At 42.1% G+C, this 19,797-nt stretch overlaps 1 protein-coding gene across 12 annotated transcripts in view; it reads right to left on the bottom strand.

Annotated features, from left to right (window-relative positions):
• ABCC8 (ATP binding cassette subfamily C member 8) overlaps positions 1 to 18,501 on the bottom strand; it is a 139,864-nt gene extending 121,363 nt beyond the window's left edge. For 4 of the 12 annotated variants that reach the window (XM_075129356.1, XM_075129357.1, XM_075129358.1 and 1 more), the window contains exons 1-5: positions 18,152 to 18,462; positions 15,796 to 15,937; positions 12,733 to 12,854; positions 3,255 to 3,421; positions 815 to 1,057 (exon numbers count right to left, since the gene is read on the bottom strand). In XM_075129356.1, the coding sequence (XP_074985457.1) occupies positions 815 to 1,057; positions 3,255 to 3,421; positions 12,733 to 12,854; positions 15,796 to 15,937; positions 18,152 to 18,347 (870 nt within the window). In that variant the 5' untranslated portion in view covers positions 18,348 to 18,462. Of the gene's footprint in view, positions 1 to 814; positions 1,058 to 3,254; positions 3,422 to 12,732; positions 12,856 to 15,795; positions 15,938 to 17,636; positions 17,936 to 18,151 lie in introns of those variants that run through there. The other 8 variants (XR_012668890.1, XR_012668889.1, XM_075129362.1 and 5 more) reach the window with 6 other exon arrangements.
• Positions 18,502 to 19,797: the final 1,296 nt, after the last annotated feature.

The following is a 19,797-nucleotide window of genomic DNA, read 5'->3' as shown; positions in this document are numbered from 1 at the left end:
GTCTATAGTGAGACTGGCATAAATTGCATTGCATAAATCTATAGGGAGCAATGAGAGGGGTTCTGTCTTAAAGAGGTAGAATTCCTCTCAGTTTGCCCACTGCTACATGGTGTGAATTAGCTTGATAGTGGTAGAATTGGCCTATTCCTCCTCTCTGCTCCTTACTGGATGCCAAAGGAGTAGGGAGGAAGCAGTTCCTGTTCTCCACTGAGGTCAAGCCTGGAATGCTGCCCTTAAACAGGCTGCACACAAATAGGGAGGGAGTCTCCTAACTACCTCTTATTCCACTGCACATACATATAAGGGCAGGTAGTGGTCTTAAGTGAAGACCACCAGGCTAGTTCATTTCATGCTCAATCCTGAACACTCTCTCAGGAAAACTCCCACTGATCTCAATAAAAATTACTCCTATAAAGCCCCTGTAAGATTAGTCAAACTTATTTTAGGTTCTTATTAAGAGGCAAGTTAACCATCTTCACAAAAGTATAATCCATAGTTGTGCAAACAACTATATTTCCATAATTGTAGATGCAAACCAAGCATTTGCACATGCAAATAACCATTTATGTGAACATCTGGATGTAATCATGCACAAAAACCACTGTAAATACAAAAGGTGCACATACAAATTAGGCACCCAGCAGCATGCCTAGCTTTACGCAAACCAGGCTCTTAATACCTACCATGTTTCCACTTTATATTTTTATATGACTTTATACGGTTACTATCAAAAAAGTAATGAGGTATTTTAAGCAATGTGTAAACAGCACAAACATTTGTAGATAATCCCACTCCTCTTTTTTTCCCCTAATACCTTTTGTGCTTCAAAAGCCTCATTAAGGCGAATGTAATTTGTCAGAGCTCTCATGGCAATAGGCAGCTTGCCTATGGCTTTCAAGTCTATTGGCTTTTTATGGGCGGTCTTGATGAAAGTATTCATCCACCAGTATGTTCCTTTGGACAGCAGATTCACAAAGGGCTGTAGGAACCGAACTCCAAGATCCTGAAGATCCTCGGGGGGCTTAACCTCTTTGGGGGTTTTGAAGAAAACATATCTCTGAAATCCAAAAAGCCCACAAAGAATCACATCAAGTACATGGAAAAGAAAAAGACAAATCTGTGTGGAAGGGGATACTGAGATAATAGAAATGCCTGTGATTTTTCAGGAGGAATAGATAGCCACCAAGTGTATGACTGGTATTTGCAAATAGGCTAATGAAATTAGGCTCCCTACTCCTATGAATTTCAGTCAAATTTGGGTACTTATTCCGTAAATTACTTTGAAAATTCCAGCCTAAAAAGGAGAAAGATATTCAAGCTCTAAATGAAGCCCACACAAAGATCAAAATTTGCCTGTGAATTTAATCCTGCACTGGGAAAATATATTAAAGCTCAGTGAATATTTGCAATATTTTATGTTAAAATCTACATTGAAGATTATTCTGTCCAATGCTGCAAACTGCATAGTACAACACCCAGGCATCCCCTGCAAACTTTCATAGAGAACCATTAAAATTAGATTGCCAGGGCACTAGCAAATATTTCCATTGACTTAAATGGGAGAAAGATCAAGCACCTAGACTATGATGTTTCATGCTGCAAGGATCAAAGCTCTTGTACAGTGTACCATATTTAAAAATATCTTGTAGTACTATCACTAGGGAGTTCTGCTCAGACAAAGATGACATGATATGGCCCATCACTTGCTCCTACAATATTTATTAACATGGAATTTAATACACTGTAGGGTTGTAGTTAATTATGTAAAGCCATATTGATTAAAATTCTGTATTTAATTAAATCCCATGCAACCCCAGAAAAATCAACAAGGTTAAATGGGTGTAAGCGAGAGGAGAATTTAGTTAATGTACTTCAGGTTTTTCCCTTTATCTAACAACATAGATCTATGCAGATAGGTAAATTTATTTAACAGATCCATTCAGGGCTTGAAATTGACTGCGAGCTAGTGGCCTGAAGCCCCACTTCCTTGCATCATATTCAGCAACAATAATTCTGTGTTTACAATTAAGCCTTATTTAACCTGATTTCAGTTTGTTGCTGCAATTTATTTTCTTCCCAGAAAATAGGCATTTCTGGGAGCAGGGAAAATGACTTTTCACTACTTGCTTTCTACTTCCATTTCTAATAAGGATTTTACTGGAAATTCAGTCCAGTGATCATTTAAAATAACTTTCACTCCTGGCTGCCGTGGAGGGATTTTTTCCAACAAATCAATAGGAGTGACAAACTGAACATTCTATTTAACTCTTGATTAAAAACTACAATCCCTGTGCTGTGTTTTGCTTCTGATCTGCTTGCCTTCAATCATTCATATTCTTAGTTGCCAGAAGAAAGGCACTTTTTGCCTCAAAGCTTGGAATGATGCTATATTATTGGTTAGTTCAAGTCACATGTAAAAAGTAACATCTTTTAATTATTTACTCTAAAGAAATATGAAACTGAAAAAAACAAAACTAAGCAATGGCTGATCATTTTAGTGGTTCATTTGATAGAAAATGTTGGGGCCACAAGGGAGACTATCTAATTAAATATCATTAGATTATAAAGTTATATAAAAAGAATCATATTTAAAAGAAAGGTCCTTCTGGTATCACAGCTGAGTCTCATTATTTCATGAGCTGACACAACAGTTGTCAGTCGTGAGATTAATATTTAACTTCCCATAGTCTGATCTACACTGTCTGTGAGGGAAGCGATAAGGCATTTTGGATTGTATTCCATGTAGCAATCTCCAAAGCCATCTATTAATAGGGATTCTGATTGTGGCCATAGCAAAGAGGAAATAACCAGAGACGAGTGGATTTGCTCTAGCACCATGATAATAATAAAATGATATTAATAATAATTTTAAAAAAATCACATTGTGTGTGATCTTAGAGACTGGAAAACAACAGATACTCTGTGTGGGTATCACTGACTATTGTTTTCTGATAGAACGGACTATCCATTTCACTGTATCTTTCCCTTTATGAAGATTAATGATTTCTGAAAACTGAAGTTGTCAGTCATATAAAAAACACCTTTTCAGAACAAAATGGAGGAAATTCATTCTGAATTGCCAATGCAGTGGAGTCAAAGGAGTTTGCAATAAAGATGAATTTGGCTTAATTACATTACTCAAGTGTTTGGTTTTCAAATAGGTCTCTATTTCAGACTGATTTTGTTTTTACATTTGGCAGCCAGATAAAAGAAAAGGAAGAAACAAATGAGAATTACCTGGAAATTTAACTTACCCTCACCCTGATGACATTAATTTCTACAGCTAGTAGCATTCCATATAGAATAACCAGAAGTCCCGTGAGGCAAAATCGAAGCTGAGAAAATCCAACCCCATTATCACAGAACTTTACAAATTTGATAGTTTTGGTTATAAAAGCTAAGGTCCAGTAGAACAGCAAGGCTGCCAATAAATAAATAAATAAAAACAACAAACATTAGTCAGTACTGATTGTGGAAAGAATTTATTTTAGACAAAATTAGAAGACTTTGTTAAATGGTTATGCAGAAGGGAAATGACAAGCATGCATGAAACTAGACAGTGCTCTTTCTCCTATCAAAATGGCAACCAATTCAGTTTCCAAGAATGTGATCCTGCTCCCATTACATTCAGTAAGACCATGGAAAATTTTGCAGGAGGATCTGCTGGTGGAAATTTCCATCCGCTTGTAAAGCTATGCCTGTATCAGTCCCTCCAAGGGAGTGATGCTGTTTCAGTGGAGGAGGCCAAGGGGCCCAACCCCAAAGGTTTTGGATTCTGGGGAATCCACAGTGTTTGGTTTGAATGTTGACCTAGATATTCTGCTTTCCTTACCTGTGTGGAACTCTACTTGATGTAAAAGATAAAAGCCACCAAATAGTCCTGAGAGCAAAATTTCCCCCTAACATTGCTGCTTTCCTCAGTGCGTGTGTACTATGCAAATTCCATGCAACACAGTTTATAACACAGAATACAAAAGCAAATAAAAGAAGGAAAATGGCACGTGAGTAGGAAACTACAACTTTTGAGGAATATTGATGTTCACAGAGCATTTTCTATTCAAGTGTACTCAGGCTGTAGCCATCTATAGACAAATAATTCCACCAAGAGGCTCTGGTGACACTGAAACCCCAATCAGGAGTTTATTTCATGTCATTCACTATGTCACGAGCCAGCTCTTCTGGGAGTAGTCTCACTAGCATCAATTGGATTCATTAACTGAGTAGGATGAGCCAGAGGTTGACCCCACATTTGGTTTTATATATTTAATAATATCAAATTGGATTGTTCACTCTGACAGTAGAACTGTATGGGGAGGAAAATGCTGAGAGTATCCATTTGCAGCATTCTCTCCAATTCTCCTGTTGCAAGGCTGGGGGGCAGAGGGGTTTGTTGCCACCCCAGGCAGAATCAACTGTGAGGCTTCATCAGAAAGCTGGATGGTCCCCAGGGGATCCATGTAAATCTTAAGCAATCCACAGAAGGACAAGGCACTCTGAGATATCTCAGCAAGGGGAGAGGGATGGAGATTTAGGTCCATCTGATCACATTTTCTGTGCAGGATTGAGATCCGTATGTGGAGAATCCCCTGCATTAACAGAACCTGGGGCCGTGATCTGGCCCATGGTCTCCAATCCCACTTTCACTGAAGTGAACGATAAAGCAACCATTTATTTCAATGGGAATAGGTGTAACCCTATCACAGGGGGCACCTGTAGAGTTTATATTACTGCTACAAGACAATGGAAGCTCTGTATTTCATCAAGACAGAACTTCCAGGGGCTACAATTACTTATCAAACTTCATGATCAATATTACGAACAGCTGTTACAAGGGAATGACTGTTGTCAGGGAAACCTGATCTTCCTATAGTAGGATCAGGTTAAAGTGTAAGAAAAAAGCCCATATATGGTAAGATCTTCAGGACTAGCCTTTGGTGGCTAGTGTAACTCAGGGCAGAATGGGGTGGGAGGGCCATGTGTTTCTCTCCTGCTTACAGGATCAGGTCACCCCTTCCTTGAAGCCCCTCACTGGCTTCCCAACACTTACTGAATCAAGTTCAGTCTCTGTCTCAACTTCAGGGCTCTGCATAATCTCACCCTTACCTACATCTCTGCTACTATTTCCTGCTATTCTTCCTCTTGGTTCAATTCTGTCTCTTTAATGATCTCTCCACTCACAACCATCTGCTTACTTCTTTCAAATTGACCCCTACACTTGGAAAATCTCCTACTCCTTGTCTGCCATGTGTCCCTGTCTTTCCTCTTTCAGATCCCTCTTTAAAATCCACTTCTTCTTGCAATACTTTATACCTTGTTCTACTCTTAACTTCCTTGCTTAATCTGCACTATTGCTCCCTCTTGTTTTGTCTAAATTATCTCACATTGTAATCCCTTTGGGGTGGAGAATGTTTTAAAAGCATTATATAAATGTAGGGTGCTATGTAAAGTATCATCAACTGAGGGCACCCCTTTTAAAAATAATAGAAATATCAATTTAGAGTAACTGTATTAGCAAATAAGGCCATTCTTCTATTGGGAATTAAAGTACAAGTCTATGTGACCAATTTTCCTAATTACAGGATAAATTTGACAAAGCTGTTCTTGTCAAGTAAAACGTTTGTATTTTACCTGAGCAGGTCAGCTGTGTTGTCTTAGAAGGTTCTAACCCTAACATCATGAGGTAATAGGTTGTACAAACACATGGTAAGAAACAGTGTCTGCCTCTAAGAACTTACAGTCTAAATAGACAAGACACAGAAAGAGTGGGAAAAAATGTGTTATGATCCCCATTTTATATGTGGGGAAATAAGGCAGAGAGTATGTCTACACTGCAATTAGACACCTGTGGCTGGCCTATGCCAGCTGACTTGGGCTCGTGTGGCTTGGGCTAAGGGGCTATTTAACTTCAGTGTAGACGTCCGGGTTTAGGCTGCAGCCTGAGCTCTGGAACCCTCCCCCCTCGCAGGGTCCCACAGTCTGGGCTCCAGCATCAGCCCGAATATCTACACTGCAGTTAAACAGCCCCCGAGCCCAAGCCTTGTGAGCCTGAGTCATCTGGCACAGGCCAGCCGTGGGTTTTTAATTGCAGTGTAGACATACCCAGAGAGATTAAATTACTTGCTTAAGATCACACAGGAAATCTGTAGCAGAGCTGGGAATTGGAGCCAGTCCAGCGCCTTAACCACAAGACATCTTTCCTCTCTAGTCTTCCTCTTTCTCAGCTCATTTCTTCTATGTTCACATTTTCTCACATCTTCATCTATTGGTTCATCCAGTTGCTGAATGCCCAAAATTCCTGCTGATGAGTTACAGGGAGTTGCGTGAGAGTAACATGCCCACAAGATCTGCAAGACCAGGCATTTAAGTAAGCAGGGATTAATGAACTATACGGTGTCTGTTTAGAGAGAAGTCCTGTGAATTAGGCATTGTTTAAGGGAAAGAGGAAGGATGTTCCATTTTACAAGACAATAATCTAATTCTGAGGGAATAAATTAGGAGTAACAGCCAAGTAGTGATAGTAATTAGTGAACCAGATTACTGTCAGGGACAGTGACTTAGCCCTTCTGCTATGAATACAAGTGAACTAGTACTCTATTAATAAAATATATTCCCCCTGTGCCTCCCAATTTAATGCTCCCTACTCAGGAAAACTCCAAATGTCATCCAAATCTTATCCTTGTTTTTAGGTCTAATTTTTAAATCTGTAAAGGCAAATATGTGTTTTTGTAGCTGTTAAACATCATGATTAGACACTATAATTCTGTTACATAGTCTGTAATATTGAGAAAAAGGGGGTTTTCAATTTATATATAATATTTTCCAGAACAAGACAGAATACATTTATGAATGTGGCACTCCAATTTGTGCTATTAAAACTGTATCCCTAATGTGTTCCCATTTTGCAACACAATCTAGACAGCAACCAAATTTAGCCTGATTAGTTCCCTATGGGCCTTATCAAAATCCTACTGGCATCTTCAGTTTTTCTATGGATTTCAGTAGACTTTGGATCAAGCCCTATAAGCCCCAGCTTTTGGTTCTGTTAACCTCCAAGAACTATTTGCAAATTTAGGGCCTGACCCTGCAATCTAATCTGTGTAGATCAGTGGTTTTCAAACTGCGGGTCTCGACCCAGTATTAGGTTGTGTACGGTAAGGCACTGGTCAGCACCGCTGACCGGGTCATTAAGATTCTGGTTGGCAGTACTGCCCCGCTAAGGCAGGCTAGACCCTACCTGTTCTGACAGCACGCTGCACCCCAGAAGCGGCCGGCAGCAGGTCTGGCTCCTAGGCAGGGGAGCGCCATGGGGCTCCACATGCTGCCCCCCGCCCCGAGCACTGGCTCCGCACTCCCATTGGCCAGTTCCCAACCAATGGGAGCTGGCGGGGGGCGGGGTGGATGCCTGTGGGCGAGAGCTGGGCGGAGCTGCTTGTGCACCTCCGTCTAGGAGCTGGACCTGCTGCTGGCCGCTTCTGGTGCGCCTTAGCGCCCCCACTGCGCTGGTGAATGGGAGCTGCAGCAGGTAAGCCCAAACCCCACCCCCGTGCCCTAATCTCCTACCCCAGCCTTGAGCTCCCCCAAACCCAGAGGCCCCTCCTGCACCCCAAAGCCTTCACCCCCGGCCCCACCCCAGAGCCTGCACCCCCAGCGCAGAGCCCTGACCCCCTCCTGCACCCTTCCCCCAGCCCACAGCCCCCTCCCACACCCTGAACCCCTCATTTCTAGCCCCATCCTGCAGCCCTTGCCCCCACACCCCAACCCTCTGCCCCAACCCTGAGCCCTTCCCACACCCCAAACCTGAGCTCTTCCCAAACCTCTCATCCCCAGCTCCATTGCGTCATGGGCATCGACAATTTTCTTCAACTGGGTCGCCAGAAAAAACAAGTTTGAAAACCACTGGTGTAGATGGTACCCTGAACCTGGGTGGAGCTCCACTGGGACTCTGGATGGGCATAAGGGTCCATTCATGTGGATCCTGTTGCAGAATGGAGGCTTTAATTTATTTCACTAGGGATTAAATTAGATTGGTTTGGTAAATCTATCAGTGAAAGATACCTCTTTCGGTTACTCTTCTTGTGCTCCCATTCTAAAACTTATCATGAGCTTAATATTTTGTACATTGTTCCAAATAATTTGTTCACATTAAGGACTGCAAAGATATGTTGCTTCATGGCCATGCTGCAATGTAGGGGGTTGATACTTAAGTAAATAATTTCAAACATCTCCTCTTTATTTGCTCATCTGCATAAAATCATCATCTAGCCTCACACTGTCAATCTATGCTGTCACATTTAAAACTGAAAGTAGAACAGTCTAAGAGCCGCTAATGATTAATTTGTGCAGTTGAGTATACAGAGAGGAGATCTTTAAAAATTTATTTCTTCACATGTCTCACTGGGATGCAGCAATGATAGCAAAACCAAACCAACCCCCCCCCCCCAATCAGATGACAGGAAAGTGATCTAGCAATTTGATGATCTTTTGGTCTGTTAACTGTTTAGACTCCAATTTTCAAAAAAGCCTGTTGACTATTGATGAGAATTGGGTACCTAACTCCCTTAGGCCCCTTTGAAAACCACAGCCTCAATGCTTTATTAATTATGATGATGATTATTACTAGTCAAGTACTTCCAGAGGCCTCCCATGGGATCTGTGCGCTAGGTACTGCACAAAAACAGAATATAAGATCCCTTTGGGGAATGGGATTATGTATAAAATGGCTAACCAGCTGCACTACATTCTCAGTGATTTAACAGAGGGAATGCGGAAGCAGTGCTGCATTATTAAACACTGCATTATACAATATGAAAAAAAATCAGGGTGACTGAATTTCTTCTTTGACCATAACAAGCTGGCAGTGTTTGCCTGAAACACCCCATTCTTGCGAGCAGGTGTCTATCCTGCCAGGAAAAAGGAATCTTTGGACTCAAAGCAGGTGGCTCTTGACCCCACCTGGCTCTAAGGGATGCAGAGAGGTTATCAGGACTGCTGTGCCTGCACTCTAGAGAGAAGAGACCTAGGGGCAGCCAAGCCTGGGGAAGAAGATTTGAACTCATTTTTATATGATCTCTGTTTGCTTTACCAATTAATCAAACGTCAGGAAGAGAGAGGAGTTTGTGGTTTTCATACTGTGTGGACTACATTTGTTGGGCAGGTAGGGAATAGTGCCTGCTTCTAATGACATACATTTTAATACGATTATCAGTGAAATAAAGGCTCTGGACCAAATTCTGCCTTTGGTTACATCTGTACAATCCCACTGCCTTCAATAGGTTTGCACAGATGCAACTGAGAGTAGGATTTGACCCTAATAGATGGGAACTGGATTTAGGAAAAACTATGCCTGCTGTACACTTAAGACTAAAGACCTGATCCTGTAGCATGAAGAACATTCAAGGGAGTGGGAGAGCTGCAAGCACATGTTGAGCAAGCCCAGAATGTTGCATTTCCCATCTCCACTGATCCTGCATGAGCACCTCCTCTGAAATGTATTTCCCCTACTCACCCCATTAAATCACTGGATAACTTTGGGCAAGAACAGGCCCTACATTAAAAAGTCTTACTGGCAGTTTGTCAAATGAAGATTCTATAGGCAACATACAGAGAAAGATCATTGTGGCACAGGTGGGGGTAATAATATATATGTAGGGAACACAACACATGGAGTTGTGTCCCAATTTCAGTACAGCCTCTCTCTCTCTCTCTACCCCATGCTAATCAGAGATGAAGAAAAGCAGGTTCTTTGATTAAATTTCAGAATAGTTTAAAATAAAAAACAAAAAGTATTATCCTATCTGCTACCCATTTCTGCTGCTCTGGAAAAAAACCCTCTGTTTAGTGCAGGCCTTGGCTTGGCTAGCAGAAAGAAAATAATTTCAGCCTTTAAACTGACACTGAATAAAATATTGCAATGATTGCTAAGCTCTTTCTAGACCGGGGTGGACATCATGGATGGACGGTATCAAGAGAAAGACAGAGCTACTGATATTCTATGGATTTGCTCCCAAGGTGCATATTGTTGCAAAATTCCCCACTGACATTAGTTAGGACGGCAAAATCCAGTAAGTAGCATAGAGGATTGAACTTTGCCATACCTCATTGCGGCATCCAGACTATTGCTCACCCCGTTGGGGGTTTGGGTCGTGTCTTTAATTGTACTTCTGCCAAGGTCCTCCAAGATGTTCAGCTTTTAGAACACTAGCCAGATGTTACCCACCCTTCCTCCCAACTACCCCTTACACACTTTTAAAAGACACAGTTGCATCATGGGACCACTTTACAAAGGCCCTGGAAAAACAGGTGTAATAAATGAGGCACCCCTGACTGTATCCCATTATAAGCAGAACTCACCATGGAATTACATGGGGAATCAAGCTTAAAAATGAATGGGATATGGATTTGAGTTATTGCTAGCAAAGAATCAAGATGGCCGTTTAAAGCACTTAACTCCTACAACCCTCCCTCTCCATCCCCTCTACTTCCAGCTTTCCTCTCTGATCTCCAATACCTTTAAAAACAAAAAACGTAGGTACTTTGTTACAGGTTTCTTTCTTACTCCCTCCTCCCACACCAATGGAGCTTATGTAGGAGAAAAATCTATTTTAATGTGATCCTGAACAGTGCAACCTACTCCATGTGGTGCTTATGAGTGTCATGTGGCTCCACTGCTGAGACCTGACTGCAGGTTGTGTATACAAAAGGGCTAAACAAATACATAAAATAGGGGAGGATATATATTTAAGCCATTTTTTTAAAAAGACTAGTAATTTTAGATGCCCAACTTGAGATACCTTACAAGGGCTAGGGATGGTATCCCTAGCCTCTGTTTTGCCAGAAGCTGGGAAATGGGCAAGGGATGGATCACTTGATTACCTGTTCTGTTCATTCCCTGGCATTGGTCACTGCTGGAAGACAAGATAGTGGCTAGATAGACCTTTGGTCTGACCAGTATGGCCATTCTTATGTTCCTTTTTCCCCCTCCGTAGGGTGGGTGCTTAGGCACTTTTTCAGCACCTCAAGTTGGGCCTCCAAATTTTTGAGGAAACCAAAATTGCTAGTCACATTAAAAAATCTTGGTCTGTGTTTTTGGCTTTTACTTTAACCAGCAAATCAATCTTTCCACGGGTTCCAATGCTGACTTAAGTGCTGCTTTACTTCTTTTCAGGTAAGCGGAGTGTTACTTCCCTTACTGCTATTCTAATGATGAGTAAGAAACAATGAATGTGCTCTTCAGTCAGTTCACAGTGCACCTTTCTATTAGAGTCCTGGTTGGAAAAACCTGCTCCGAGGATTTGCTGCTGATATCTAACTATGTTATTTGAATTACAAGGGACTTTCAGATTTTCAGTATCCCTGAAACATTGCTATAATGAAATGTAATTTTAGATAGAAAAAAAGTCTGCCATAGTAAAAGAAGAACTTGCTAAGATGAAATGGAAATGGAAATGATAGCTACTGAGCTGCATTCTGGGGAAGCGCCATCTCAGATGGATTCTTTCTGTAAATGTTTTCAAGACTCATGGGAAGTCACCAATTGACAATTTGCCTCCTATAATATAGAAAAAGGGTAATTCAAAGCCCCAGACAGCTCATATTAACATCTCTATTCAAGAAGAAGAAATCCCTCCCCTACTACTTTTTTGCATTATAACAGACTAACTTCAGTGGAAATGGCTCATCTGTTCCTGGCATGAAAGAAACAAAATGCATTAAAAAAAAAAAAAACCACCGGTGAAACATAGGCATAGTAATCAGATACACACCATGCAAGCTCTTCAGCATGAAAACCATGTTCTGAAAAAAGTGTAAAGAATTAGAACTCACAGAGACCTTGCTGGGATGCTGTGTAGGACTGCACTCCTACTTGTATGCCTTCAGCCATAGCAGGGGGCCAGGAAATGTGTAAGTAAATAACGAGCAGTTTCAAACCTCTTGCAGTCTGAGATTAATTTATCACACCTACACCTTTTTCAAATGGGCTTTCTCTGAAATCGACTGCTATACTTCATATAATGCACCCTACATGCATGTAAGGTTACCAACAGTAGTGTCTTTTCTGTAGCTACTTAGAGTTTGGATGTACCCTTGTTTCCACAGTAAGATACATAGTATTATTGTAACACTTGGGCTTATACAATATTTCCTATTCAAAAGATCTGAAAGCAGTTTACAAAGGAGAATTTTACTGACAAGGAAACTGAGGCACGGAGAGGTTAAAATGCTGAAGGTCAGTGTCAGCACCAGTTTCCCCTGATTCCTCCCCCATTTCAGACCACACCTACTTTTATATTGTTTAAAGCACTTGTTGATGCTCTATAATTGTATATTACAGTTTTTTATTTTATATTACACATTACACTAAGTAAGCTGGTTTAGTCAGCACCTGGGCTTTTGAGACTACAGTCGTAACAATTGCAACTCTGTCCTACCATCTAAGGTACAAAAGCACATGGCCCAATGCATCCAAGAAAACACTATGCACCCCACAGAAATTGAATGTGTTGGAAAGCTTAGGTTGCATAAAAATAGCATATATCATTTGAACTGAAGTTTGATAATGGGAACCAGTAGAACAAAACATAGCTTAATTTTATCCAATAAGCAAGCAAAAACCTAGCCGAATGAGAGTATGATGAGTTACTGCCAGAACCTGTCAGACCTTAGTTACAGAATTAACAGATAACACGAGCAACATATTCACACATCCACAGCTTTCTGTATTGTGGAACATACCTATTAATAACTTTGGAAAATTTGATGTTTCTATGTTATGATAGTAAACAACAGATGTGATGGCTGCCAAGAATGCCATACCAGCTGGCATGTACAGGTGCAAATGACGGGATTCTGAGACCCTTAAAAATAAAAATTAACAAAAATTACATATACACACACATACATACACAGCCATCCACCCCTAAACAAAGCTTAATCATATATTTAAGTATACACTGGTTTAATTGTCAGTTATTCACCTCTCTATTTACTTATCATTAGGCTTGGCAGAATTTGAGTCTCTCTTAAGAATTGACAGATAATTAAAATGTTTAAAGCATTTTTTATTTTTAACCATTTACATTTTTCACAAATGTGCAAAATTGTGGGTTTAAAATTTTTTTTTCAATTTAAATTTTCACAGTTGTGGGAAATTATGGAAGAAGGTCAGACAATTATTTAACAACAAAAGACAAATTCAAAAAGTTAAAACTTCATAACCATTAAAATACATGGTCAAAAATCACGTCAAAATATACAGTGCAAATATCCTTAAATCCCCAAACTCAAAAAATTCTCAAGCAGCATTTTTCTTACTTTGTTTATCCGTAAATTTCAATCACCATCTATAGAAATATTTTGTGTCAGGTCGTGTGTGTACAGTGAAATTGTACAAATTCTAGCTCATTCCATTTTCAACAATTACAATCAACAAACAAACCAACCCACCCAAATAACCAGGGAATTACAATATGCCTTGAAGACACAGTCCTGCAATGCAGGACTAAGGCAGAATTGCACTGACAGTGCAGTTTACTCTTCAGAGTACTGGTCAGACATTTCTGCCAGCTGGCGGATAGTTGGATGAGCCATAGCCCCATTTCCTCTTTTCCCCACAAGGTAGTAAGGGCAAAGCAGGCCCTGTGCTCCTCAGAAAGCAAGGGCTACAATTCAGCCTGGCTCAGTTCTGAGCTGCTTAAAGTGAGGGTGGGGACATGCAAGGTGAGAGGTCTGTGAACAATCCAGGAGTGGGAGAGTCAGGAGGATGTATACCTTCATCCCCCATCCTAATGGAAAACCCACTTGAGAATGAATGCTTCTCTGGCTCCCTCTGCCCCTCCCTTATATAGGGAATCGAGAGGCAGTGGAGGGTATGCATATGGGGTAGAGGTGGGGTGGAAAGAGCTGAACTGTCAGAGACCTGAACGGGCTACCGAAGTCGCTGGAGCTGAGTGTGCAAAGGTTCTGTCCTCCAAGAGATTGCACAGGGCATGCATTGAAACACTGCTCATTCCTAGGGTCTGTGCACGGGGAACGCAAAATCCTGCCCCCAAAGGAATAATCTGGGGAAATTCACACACATTGACATAAATGAGGTCACATGGGCAACCTTTGGCCTAAATGCTTTGCTTAATGACAAGTAACCCCTACTGGTAATAGGAAGACATGTGGATACTTTAATGCCACTAAATTTATAAATAAGGGCAGATTTTTATACAACAGAGTAGAATTCCAACAGTGAGAAGCCAATATTTTAGGGATCACATCTTTTTTACACAGATTTCAGCAGAGTTCTTCAGTTACTCCATGTTTTAGCAGATAATGCTGTAGGAGTAGGAGGTATTTTGCTATAACTCACAAATAGAAGCAAGCAGCAAGAATGCTACTATATAAGCATATCACTAAGCCATTATTACAACACAGTAGCACGGGTCTATTGCTGGTTGCCAAAGCCTTTGACAGCCCGACTACTATCAAGAGGGCTTTTAACAGCAAGACTTGTTTTGATTTTAGGAAGATGAGGAGTCTCTTTGCTACAGGAACAAAATCTGTTTTTATTCACAGAACAACTTGCTAAGCTGCCGAGTGCTCCAGAGATGTGATTGTGGGCTGGCAGTCCTCCAGTATGGTTAGGAGCTTTGATTTTCATCAGGAAGCACTTTTTATTCAACAGCAGTGTTCTGGGTCAGTTTAAGAATAACCTTAAAAAGGGGATTTTTCTACTTCAAGTCTCCACATCCTTATAATTAAAAGTTAAATCAGTATTAGAAAAGCTCTTTCTAAAATGTTTTTTGGGTGCTGAGGGATTTCCTGTTTAATGTATAATTACAAGGAGATAAAATATAATAATAGTGGGCAAAACTGATACAGATATAATTCAGTTAAACTAGGGCTACTGCTATGCAGTCCATGATGTTTATACATATATACTCTCAGCCTCTTATGGTAAAGAAAACAAAATAACTATTGGTACCATAAAGCACTCCTAGGATTCATATGACTTGCTTTATTCAGAAAATTTCTCTCATATTTTATTACATAAACTCTTATGCCAAATTTCAGGTCATAGGTAAAGGAATAGTAGAATTAAATAAGAATATATATATGCTAGTATAGTAGTCTACTCCTAATCTTGCTCTCAATGAATGGATAAAGTCGAACACACATTGATTTCAACTGGAACAGAACCAGTTTATGTTTCATTCTCTTTATATTTCAACTTTAGTGAATAGGCTTCGGTCCCATCATAGTAACGTGAATAGCTCCACTCAAGGCAAGAAGGCACTAGGCTTGATTCTTTTCTCTCACACACTGGTGGCACTCTGTTGAGGTCAATGGAGTTACTCCAGTGTAAAACATGTGTGAGAAGAGAATCAGGTCCAATGAGCCTTTGAGCAAGGCAAGCAGAACTTGGCTCATAGAGGAACATTTATTAGCTAATCCTGTACATGGGAGTTTTGTCTGAGCAAGGACTGTGGGATCAGGTCCTTAGACATTTCATTAAAACATCACCATCTGCTTGAATTGTCAGGATATTTCTAAGATTATCCTTTGGAATGATAGTGTCATTAAATTTAACTAAAAATGATTCAAGGCCAGGCCATTTTTATGTGTGCACATACTTGGCAAGGTCTATGGAATTTCTGATACGAAGTCTGTAGGTTAATCACCATGAGTACAGATTATATGTTTATAACAAGCCAAATGGCTTAGATGAAAATTTAGACAGGGGAGTAGTACTTACATTGAAACCCTTCAAAGATAGTTGGTGTTATCAAGAAGAACTATGCATCCACTTACCCATCTGACACTATGCCCTCTGCTATTTCACACACCAGCACAAACAAAAGGATGAAAGTCAAGATCCAACGTAAATTGTGGCCGGGAAAATGAAGCCAAGTGCTATGATGTATATGAACTTTGGAACTCTGACTTCCCCATCCTAAATGTAAAAGCAGAATCATCATGAGGATTTTTATGCGCAATCATAACCCCCCAATGAGAAAATGTTCTAAGCTAAAAATGTTGACCTAACTCTTTTCTCTCTTTCATATTTAAAAGCAATAACTGAGTTGGAAAATGTTACAAGTGAGGACGCTCACTGTGCAACTACACTATAAAAATGTGACATTGGGACTGATCCTACATTTCTTGTGCACTAAACACTTCCAAGACCAACACTGGGTGTTTTAGTTGTAAAAATAGTAGCGCGTAGGGCCCAAGTATAAAGGAAAAAAAAAAACCCCAAAAAACCCCCAAACTAGTGACACATTTAGACCCTAATCCTATAAACACTTGCATGTTTATAACTTTACTCAAATGAATCTACCCACTTAAATCAATGAGACTACTCATGCAAGTAAATTTATGCAAGTATTTGCAAGATTGGAGACTTATGTAACAACTTTATTATGGAATATAAGCCGAAAAGCACACAGAATATATAACTATCTTCCAGTAAATTTAATACCATGAGTCCAAATAATCTCAAACAATATTTATAACCAAATCTTTTAAAAATTCCAGTATTTTTAATATATAATAAAATCCGGTGCAATTAATTTGATCAATATAACTTAGAAAAAAGTACAAATTTCATAAAGTAATTAATTTTTCTTTTTGACAGGCATCTTTGCTCACAAATATCATTGCTTAAATTTAAAAATTAAAGCAGTAATGTTTAGTTCTTAAGAAAGTTAAATACTAGAGCATAGCATGGCATTTATGCTGCACAGATTTCCTGTTAAATAGCTCCTCAAATGACTGTTTTGAGCTTTTGTGAGCAAAGGACATCTATTTTGACACATTATGTTGTGGTTGTGTGTTGTGTTGTGACTGACTCCTGTAACTTACAAATTTATGCAGAATTGACACTCATAGTTCCAGTAATGAAGAAGTGTATTAGCCCCAATATAATGTCTGGTAGTAAATTCATGCTAAGATAGCTTAATTTTCAGGAAGTGGCTGTATTATTTGACAATATGAAATCAATTTGCTCTAAAACAGTAGCTTTCTGATTTTAGCAGTAAGCTTGTTCTGTTATTTCCTCAGTTTACAAAACTCACAGGGCAAAATTCTGGAGTCCTTATGAAGTTGCTACTCAATCCTTACATGGGGAAAACTTCCACTAACTTAATGTACTTGAAGAGGAGTTTTGCCTGCATAAAGGCGGCCAGTTCTTGTAGTCTATATGATTTTCCAAAGTCCCCTTATCACAGGCAAATCTGAGCTACTTGTGTTAATGGAAGCATTCACTCTTAATAATTAATGTAAGATTGATTGATAAGTCATCCTAAAAATATGCATCTAGTCAGTATTACTTTAAACATTTAACATTTTAGCTGTCTATTAATGTTTAAACAGTTTAGTCCAGAAGCAACAAACGATTATACTGGTACAGATAGCTTGATTAGTTACACTGTTTATACTGGGGTACCTCAGGCTCCTCTAACGCATTGGTAGGATATGCGTAATTCAAACTGTCCTTAATGAACATTTAAGGGTGTCCCTTTCTGTCAACTAAACTGTGTTAACATTAGTAGCTTCAGTGAACATGCTGAATAATCCGCAGCGACACGGGATTTTCAGAAAAGCTCACCAAGACCCAAGCCCTCCACCTTCCGAAGTAATGGACATGTTACCTTTGACTTCAACAGGAGCACTTAGGCGGAGTGCTTCTGAAAATCGCTCCTGTGTAATTCAACCGGGAAGGATTTTCCATCAAGAAACTCGCTCTCCCCTTCTCCTGCCAGTCTGGAATGAGCGACTGCAAACCACCCGCTCAGAGGCGACTGGCAACAATGTCAGACTCCTCTGTCAAATGCATCCAGTCGCGATCTTTGCCCCGACCCATGTGCCAGCTGCTCAGCCCCAGGCTAGCGCTTTGCAACCCAGGAGCGGTGGGCTCCTGGGGAATGCCCCGAGGCACACTACAGGGGGTGGATCCATCCAGCAAGGCAAGGTGCGGAGGTCTCCAGGAAGAGACAGATGCTATGGCTGAAGCAAGGAAGCAAAGGCTCCCTGCCTGGAGATATGGAGCAGGCTAGGCAGGCTGCAGAGCTCGGGGACCGCCAGAAAAACAATAAATACCCCCCCACACACACACACCCCCCCCCCAAACAGAGCAGCCCAAGCAGGGCCGTGCAGCCGCACTCACCTATGAAGAGGATCGGGAAGGTGATGAAGAGCAGGAAGACGTGCGGCACCACGTTGAGCGCGTCCACAAAGCAGCCGTTGTTGAGCACCCCTTTGTCCACGTTGTAGGCAGCCGAGTTATTCTCATCGCCACAGAACGCCAAGGACATGGTGGAGGAGCCGGGACGCGGCGCGCAGGGAACGGGGCGGGGGCGCATCCACACGCAGGCAGACGGTCGCGGCGGCGCTGGCCTCTCTCCCCGGCATTACCTGGGGGACACGGTGCGGAGCCCCGGCCCCGGGGGCAGAGCGCGCGCCCCGCCAGGCATGGGAGAGGCCGCCGGGGGCTGCGCCCCGCAGAGGCGGGCGCGGGTCCCCTCCGCGGGAGAGGGGCCCCCCGCGCGCGCCTCGCCCAGCTCCCCGCCGGCCCGGAGCCCTTGGGTCTGGCTGCCCAGTCGGCCCTAGGCCAGCCGGCGGGGGGGATACCGTGCCCGCTCCTGGGGGGCTGCCTCGCTCCCCGCAGCTGCTAGGATGGGAGCCGCTGAGGCTGCAGGACGAGCAGGCTGGAGATTACGGGAACATCTGGCGGCGGCAGCATCGCAGCCAAGGAACCAAGAGGAGGCTTCGCCCCGGTGGCCTCGCCTCAGCTACTGCGGCGTGAGCGCAGCGGCAGCTCCGGCCTTAAAGGAGCCGCCTTCCTTCCCCTCCCCTCTCCCGCCAAGGAGGCAGGGGCAGCAGGCTCCCCGCATCTCCTCCCCTCTGCACTGTCCCGGGCAGGCCTGGGGTCTGTGGAGAAAACGGGCCGGGGTTTGGTTTGTAAACATTTTTGCATTCCGCCGGGCCTGCTCGGGCTCTCTGGGGGAAATCTTTCCAGTCCTCTCTGCCCCAGGCCAGAACTGTTGGCCAAAGAAAGCCCAGATTCCCTCTGGGAAAGGACTAAGCGCCCAGGAGAGATCGTCCCCTTCCCCACCAAGCACTCTGAGTCAGACCCATCCTCCCCCAGGCACTGGGAGAGCTGGCTACTCATCCCCAATCTCAAGCTAAGAAAATCAGTGCCCAGTGCAGGCAGGTGCTGTACCTAGCCCTTTTATTCAGGTTCTTATCCTGCCCTCATCATCATGTTACTCCCTCTCTTTCCAATGGTGCATTAAGTGATGTGACTAGCATCTGCGGCTCTTTCTCACATCCTCTTCCCAGCTGTCTCTCATGATCCCCCTCCTCCCCAACCAGCTCTGCCCAGGCAAGTGACTGCCTGCACACCAGCTATTGTAATTCTGGGCCCATGCTGGAATCACACCAAAATGGGTAAAAAGAAAAGGAGTACTTTGCACCTTAGAGACTAACCAATTTATTTGAGCATAAACTTTCGTGAGCTACAGCTCACTTCATCGGATGCATACTGTGGAAACTGCAGAAGACATTATATACACAGAGACCATGAAACAATACCCCCTCCCACCCCACTCTCCTGCTGGTAATAGCTTATCTAAAGTGATCACTCTCCTTACAATGTGTATGATAATCAAGTTGGGCCATTTCCAGCACAAATCCAGGTTTTCTCACCCTCCCCCCCTTTTTTTCCAAAAACCACACACACAAACTCACTCTCCTGCTGGTACCAGTTTGTGTGTGTGTGTGTGTTTTGGGGGGCGGGGGGTGAGAAAACCT

The sequence above is a fragment of the Caretta caretta genome, chromosome 6 (genome assembly GCF_965140235.1).
Source record: "Caretta caretta isolate rCarCar2 chromosome 6, rCarCar1.hap1, whole genome shotgun sequence".
Lineage (NCBI taxonomy): Eukaryota > Metazoa > Chordata > Testudines > Cheloniidae > Caretta > Caretta caretta.
The sequence above is the reverse complement of the archived record's forward strand: the minus strand, read 5'-3'. Positions and strand labels throughout refer to the sequence as shown.